This window comes from Clinocottus analis, unplaced genomic scaffold, assembly GCF_023055335.1.
Source record: "Clinocottus analis isolate CAN_PGR_092001 unplaced genomic scaffold, fCliAna1.0.p SCAF_22, whole genome shotgun sequence".
Lineage (NCBI taxonomy): Eukaryota > Metazoa > Chordata > Actinopteri > Perciformes > Cottidae > Clinocottus > Clinocottus analis.
The window spans coordinates 6602541-6610000 of record NW_027175954.1 but is presented as its reverse complement, the minus strand read 5'-3'; the positions used below and the strand labels follow the sequence as shown (position 1 = coordinate 6610000).

At 40.0% G+C, this 7460-nt stretch overlaps 1 protein-coding gene across 1 annotated transcript in view; it reads right to left on the bottom strand.

Moving 5' to 3' along the window:
- gucy1a1 (guanylate cyclase 1 soluble subunit alpha 1) overlaps positions 1–7050 on the bottom strand; it is an 8483-nt gene extending 1433 nt beyond the window's left edge. Inside the window, exons 1-7 of the mRNA XM_068588745.1 lie at positions 6628–7050; positions 6301–6368; positions 5696–5784; positions 4862–5577; positions 3201–3686; positions 1397–1540; positions 148–302 (exon numbers count right to left, since the gene is read on the bottom strand). Of these exons, the coding sequence (XP_068444846.1) occupies positions 148–302; positions 1397–1540; positions 3201–3686; positions 4862–5577; positions 5696–5784; positions 6301–6368; positions 6628–6867 (1898 nt within the window). The 5' untranslated portion in view covers positions 6868–7050. The remainder of the gene's footprint in view (positions 1–147; positions 303–1396; positions 1541–3200; positions 3687–4861; positions 5578–5695; positions 5785–6300; positions 6369–6627) is intronic.
- Positions 7051–7460: the final 410 nt, after the last annotated feature.

The window sequence follows — 7460 nt, the reverse complement described above, 5'->3', positions numbered from 1 at the left end:
TATCTCTGCAACAACCACTTCTGGAAGCAGAGAATACCAAACAGTGTTGGTTCCTTAAAGTATTTCAATCAAAGAAACTGTTTTAGAGGATGAGAGGCAATCATTTGCAGGAAGTATTTGTAACCTGGATTGGCTGTGTTACTTCACCTGTGGGTTGTCGGGCTGATGTTGATTTTACTCGGCAGGCTGCTGGATTCAAACTTGTTGGCCATTGTGACATTGTTGCCGAAAAGGCAGTAGCGAGGCATCCTCACCCCAACGACACCAGCCAGTACAGAACCAGTGTGGAGGCCAATGCGCATCTAAAGGGAAAATGCATCATTTAGCATGATTCAGCCTTCTGCTTGTCTTTTTTTCATCAACAGTGCTGTTGGAGCGTATGGAAGCCTTCCCCTCCACATTTTATAATACAGATTCTGTATTTCTTCAGGCATCTGCACATATTTTCTAGTGATTTTTACTTTTTGACAAATGTACTCCCAAAGGTACCCACCAGAGTGTTTGACCATGGTAGAGCTACAGAGTTATGTTTACCTAATTTCATGCAATAGTTACACTAGTGTTGATTTATCAGAGAACATTTTAACACATTAAGTATTAACAAAACAAGTGGTTCCCAGTTTTGTTCGTATCATGCGTGCACATGACAACGCACATTCTACCTTTCCTTTCACAATATTATGCTCATCAACAGTTGGTGGGGTAGTGTGCAAACAAATGTAGCAAAGAGCCAACCTAGGCAGTGAAGTAAACTAGCATAAGTAAACTGTGTAAGCATGCACACTATATATTACTTGTAATAGACAGCATTGGAAATGTTTCATAAGGAAGGAAATGCACTAGAAACATATTAAAATACAGAATGATTTGACATGTTTCATTACCTGTACTGTACAGATTGTAAAGCCCTCTGAGGCAAATTTGTAATTTGTGATTCTGGGCTGTACAAAATAACCTGAATTGAAGATGAGTTTCCAAATAAAATGTTGATTAGAAATAAAAACAAATTCCACAAATGTACTATCCATAATGCATTATTAAGAATCTAAACATATAAAATAAAGACATACTTGTTTATGGCTGCAAGTTTGCATTGGATGTGAAATTAATTTCCCAACTGTAATTATGTTTTTGCCATCTTTTTAAAAAAAAACCTCATGTTTAAAAATGTCATGTCAATTGCCTTTTAGTTAATGTTATGTTAAATTCTATAGAAGATAATGACAAGACTTGAAATCATGTTCACTGAGAGCAACTACTCAGTTGGAGTAGGGATAATTACTTTTAAAATGGAAGGCTTTTCTTTTTAAACTTAGAGTACATGGAAATACTTGTTAGAAGTTACTTGAAGTTGATAAATTATAAATGAGTTTGTTAATCAATTCTTGACCCATACCAGTATTGCTTCTCCAGTTGGCGTCATAACTCCATTTGAAAGCTCCATCATCTTTAAGGCCATGAGTGCAATTTGGACTGCATGAGTCTCGCTCTCCTTGTGGAGGCCACCAGCTACACAGTACGCATCACCAATGGTCTCCACCTGAACACAATAGATAATCATTAAAGATTATTAAGACCATAAACCTTGAGCAGAGTCACAAATGTGAAGAAGACATTCATCAAAGTCTCTTCATAATCTGAGTTGTTCTTCATCGTGCAGCAGAAGACAAAGTACCAAAAACTGAGGAGTAATAAAACTTAAATTATAATAGTACTTGATCCCTGGTTATATTAAAAAGTCCAAAAGGGGTTTTGTCTTCTTCTTCTTCTTCTACTTTGTACCTGTAAATCTTGACCAAAGAGCACTAAACAGCTATGTGACAGATACAAAGGGAGACTATTTTTAGGGTAATACATGTGGAGTGGAAACAGAGTCCTGAAGGAACCTCTGACTTCCTAGCGTTTTACGAGATATTTGTCAAACATGCTGCTCTTTCTGTTATGCTTCCATGACACCATGATTACATTATCCAACCTCCCTGTAGATTAGCAGCCTTTGGCAGACACCAGAGAAGTTGCTTGAGCTTTAGTCTCAGTCTTTTTTTGTAACCTGTTGAAGAATAGTGTATTATTTTGTATTGAAAAAATGTAACGTGAAGACAAACTTGCCTGATATCTACAGAATTATTTATTTGTCAAAAGACCGAAAAGTTCATCCTATTTTTTAATCTGTGAGCTACTGTAGTTTTTGAATTAATGTTTTTTTTAAAACAGGTTTTTGTGCTAGCTACAGTTACATTGAAAGCTAGTTTGTGTGTTTTAATGAGCTGGAGGCAGGGCCATGGAGACTGGACACTTAAGGACACTGAGGTTGTGCCCTTTATAATGTTTCTGGTAATTTGAGGAGTTTTGAGGCTGATCCTAATCATGTTTAGGTCAAAATCTGTGAGAACATAAATATCACAAAATCAGAAGATCATGTTTTTTATCCCCCCCAAAAGTCACGATTTGGGTTTTTCTGGTTTCCTGATTTATGTTGAAACTCATATGTCCTCTTGTGTCCTCTGTTCAACCTGCACTTCCTGTCCCTGTGATTGTCACATTATCCCTGATTGTTTCTTACTGTGTCAAATCTCCCACAAGTTCCCCCTTTACATAAAGCCTATCTTTCCCCTGTTCCCTTGTCGGGTTGTACTGTGTTGAAATGTGTGTTTTCCTGTGTGTTCCTGTTCGTGTCTCTGCTTTGTTTCCGTTCCGTCGGAATCCTGCTTTGTGTTTTTGGAGAATTCTGCCTTTTTGAGAGAATAAATGTACTTTTTTCACTCGCATCAGCATTTGGGTCCACTCCTCAACCACCTTGACAAAGTGAATTGCCTAAAAGTCTTATCACTTCTTAGATTGAATTAAAAAATACGCTGGGATGTTAAATGTGAATTCATATTTTCACGTCATTTACACTTTGTCATAAGAAACATAATAGTTTGACATAATGCCAATAATTTTCACCAGTTGATGATGCTTGTTTCCTAAACCTTCATACTAAAGGCTTTTGTTGTTAAAACCGAAATTACATTTTAACATTTTGTAGCAAAATTGTATGATTGTAACTGTCCATTGTCAGTTACTTCTGAAATATACCATATAATCTCAACACAGCAGTTGCACTAGATAAAAAGAAAACAAGCATACGTTAAAGGGTTAACTTTATCATCAGCTCCTACAAATCAAAATAACGCTCAGCAGTATTTCTAGTAACCTACCTTATAAACATCAAGCTCTCCGCACTCGTGGTCAAACCTGGTGTACAACTTGCTGAGCATGGTAATCACTTGCATCGGGGTAGAGCGAGAGCAAACGGCAGTGAAGCCGACAATGTCAGAGAAGAGCATCGTGACTCGGTCAAACTTCTTGGCCTGCACCGTCTGGCCCTGCCACAGCTGCTGAGCCACAGTTCCAGGGAAGATGGAGAAGAGGAGGTCAACTGTCTTCTTCTTCTCCTCCTCCAGTGCCTGGTGAGCGTGCTCCAAGGCTGCCTTGGCCTTCCCCAGACGCTTCTTCAAACCGTCCTGGGCTTTGGCTTGTTCGCCCACCAGCACTACATCGCGCAGTGCGTTATGAATAGGGATGTCTGACAGGTAGAGGCCGCGACCTGTTAGCTCCTCCAGCTTGTCCACGCACGGTGAGCCCAAGAACAAGATGACGTTGGACTCTGGAACATAGATCATCTGACCTTTGAGGTCCATGAGCTAAAACGAAATCAAATCAAATGATAAGTGATATATTTTTTCTTCACCTTTTGTCAGTCACAACAATAAACAATTTCAAAATGTTATTTATGTTCCAGTGGATCAAAATAAATCCCATCTAACCTCAGTCAATTACTCACTAGTCCCGGTCAAAATATTGGACAATAACTATTGGAAGGATTGTCATTAAATTTGTGGTTTGAAGGGAAATGTCTCAAAAACTTTTGGGGAATTTGGTGTAGATGTTTCTTTGTACACCTTGGTGATCTTCTGACCTTTCATTGAGTGTCATTATAAGGTCAAAGTTTAATTTCTCCAGTACTTTGGCTCAAAATAAATGCCTATCAACATTAACTGTCTACATTTAACATTAACATTGGCTTGCCAATACCTACATGGTTAAGATGCCATACATTGTGACATTTTTATTAGTGTTTAGTACTGACTTTAACGATAAATGAGCAATTACAAAGCTACTAATTCCTCATGTAGTATTTAAGGATTCTGTATCGAAACCAAAGAGTATTTTGAGGCAAATACTTCCTACCTTTTCTCTCTTTTTCTTAATTTTCTGGCACATCCTTGTGCTAGTTATTACATTAACTTCACCACAACTGTAAAAGAGCAGCGATATCTTTTGACTTTAACTTTTAGCACATGTTTACGATTGTCACATAATTATTGAGCACTGGACTTGTCCGTTAAATAATACATCATGAACCACAGATGCAAAAGACTGAGACCTTCACTGATATTTACTGGTTTTAAATGCACTCTTTGGCTATAGTAAAACTAGTGCTGTGAGTGTTATTGTAAGTAGAAGCATTACTGGGTGAATGTTATTATACTATTGCCATGTTTACTCACTGATATATATTTTTTATCATCATGACGACCAATTGCTGTGCACCCTCACAAAAATAGCACGAGCATGGCTGTGCCTTTGATGGATGAAATGGTTTGACATTTGCTTCTGATCTCCGTTGGGGGTATAATGTTGATCTCTACCTCAGGCCAAATGCACCCGAGTCCAACACTAATAAGCTCCGCTACTTATAAATAGCATCATTTTTGCTCTCTATTTTACTATTAAGACAATGACCAGAGGACATGTTCCGCCTCATTAGTCAGTGACGTCACGTTTCAAGTTGTATCTCCCAGACAAGTTGACATACCTTCCCTGTTTTATCTGCGATAGCGACTCCATGCTTGATCCGAATGATAAACTGTGTGTTTAGCATGGTCAGAATACCTTGAAAGCTACATTTGATCTGGGGAGAAACAATAGAGAACTGTTCTTGGAAGGTAGAGGCCCTCCTCAGTCCATCCTTCCTGAGCAGTCGCTTCCTGAGCCCGTGTCCTATTTGTACCAGAACCAAGTCCTGGTCCAGGATCAGATGGAAAGGGAAGATGGTGGAGAACAGAGAGGTAGGAAGGGTTCCAGCTGAGGTAGCCCGGAGCGGACTGGGGCTCAGATTTTTAGCATCCTTTACCACAACTGTGTACAGAAGACTGGGCTGCGGGCTGGACTGCAAAATGCAGTCTTTAGCCCCGCCGGGGTCCATCAACACATCCACAGTGGTGTGATACAGCAGGCGGGCAGCAGCTTTGATGACTCCAGGGAAGAAGAGCTCAGTGGTCGGGCGGGGGTTGAAGAAATAGACAGTAAGCAGACCTGCATCCTTGTCTAAGCACAGTACCGAAGGTTGGTTTACACAATCCTCTCTGTCCGGGTTGGGCGGCGTGCTGCTCTGTTTCAACAAGACATTGAAGCTGTTGAGGAAGTCGTGAAGAGCCCCGCCCACCACCTTCAAAATGTGTCCGTCCTCCTCATAACACATGTTGAAGAGCTCTTCACCAAGAGCAACTTTCAAAGCTTCCATCTGGATTTCTGTCGGACAGATGAAAGGAAACAGGTGAAGATGTGAAGCCCACAAATATTGAATTTGTAATTCAGAATTTTAAATTTATTTTAAATGTAAATATTTGCATTTCAAATGTGGCATTACCTGTTTTGATTGAGTACATGTTCATCATTTCCATTAAATGTTCTGGCTCATCAGTGCAACTGTGATGGTCGGTGCAACAAATTATTGGACTGCGAAACACAAATATAAAGGTCAGACACATAAATCATTCAGTGGGCCATAGTTTTGTCCAAAATATCTGACGAGAGTCCCAACTCCCTATAATTTTCATTATCAGATATTCCGTCAAACATTTTCACAATTAATCAATGCTTTGTTTTGTCTTGAAAAAGCTCAAACAAAAGGCTTTAATTATGTCTCAAAGCTTATGTTTTTCAATTATGTATTTGTCTGACTAACAGACATGGACAAAAAAGATATTCCGTTTACTGTCATGACTAAAGGAAGAGCTGCAAATTCTCTTATTGGAGAATCTGCAATGATCTTGTTTTTCAGCAGATTTTTAAGGGACTCTCTATCTCTAGCTATACATAGCAGCATGCATTACACCTTATTGTCAGTCAAAATACATTTGTAAGGGATATTAATGTAAACAGAAGGCCATTAAATGCAATCTCGTATTTTTGAGATGCAAGAAGAGAAGTGTAGTTCGTATGGTGGCAGCTGTATTCAGAAACACACGTTACCTTTCAGAGTCCCTGGTTTGATCTGATAGTTTCATCATTCGTTGGAGGGCAGTGTGCAGCTTTTGAAACTGTATGACAAAGTGTTCAGCTAGTTAAAGGTCATCGTCTGGCACAAAAACTCAACAGCAGCTTGAAACGCAGGAACGCCCACAAGTAATATTGTTTTTAAAAAGGAGGAATATCTTTATCTCAGTGTCTGCCGCGTCTGGGCAGACATGCGACAAACACGCAACTGCAGTCAAGCTGTCGTCTCCCCCCCTCCCCAGAAATATATGGGAAACACACTGTAGTTCTTGCATGACGTGAATATCAATAAATTAAACTCACCTCGGGACATGCCAATTTTCGGATGCTCTCCCCAAGTGTATGCAGGTTAACTTTGCCTCTGCTTGTCTTCGGTTGAGGTAAATTCTCACCTATTTTCCCGTGCACGTCCTTAGAAATAGGCAATAAATCCGCGGCGTCAGTTGAGGGCTCCTCAAAGTCTCCGAGCTCATTATTTTTGGCGCTGCTGGAGAATGGACAGTCTCCAGATATCTTCAGCTCTTTCAGCTTCGCGCAGAACATCTCCCCTGCTGTATAATCTCCCGGCTCTGCAGTTCTTATCTAATTTCGGAAGGAGACAGTGCTGGTCGAGCAGCTGCGGTCTCTGGGAGAAATTCCATCGTCTGGTGTGCTCATCCAAGATACCTTTCTCCTCGCGACCCGCTGATTCAAATGATCAGCACCAAAGCCAGAGACCACATACAATATTCCTTGAAATCTGCACGGGCAAATGATGGCAGGGAACTATCGTCGCCAAAAGCCAATGAGCAACTGGAGAAAAAAAGAGCAGTAGGCCAATCCATGCGCACATGGGGCTGGTGTTGCTGAACAACCTATCAGCAATGAGAACTTATTTCCAGGCGACTCCTCGCATGCGGTGCACTTTTTTCATTTAGATTGCATTATTGGATGTTATCTATTATAACAAACTGATCAACGAACAATCACTATAGTGCGTGTGCCTGTGCTGCTCAATGGTTTGTTTGTAGACTTTATCATATTGATTTCCCCACATTTCTAAAGAATATGTTTAACGTCTTCATTTTACACGATATTAGTGTAAAATAACGGCTTACTTCATCTCATGCCTTTATCTCTCGCACACAAAACAAATT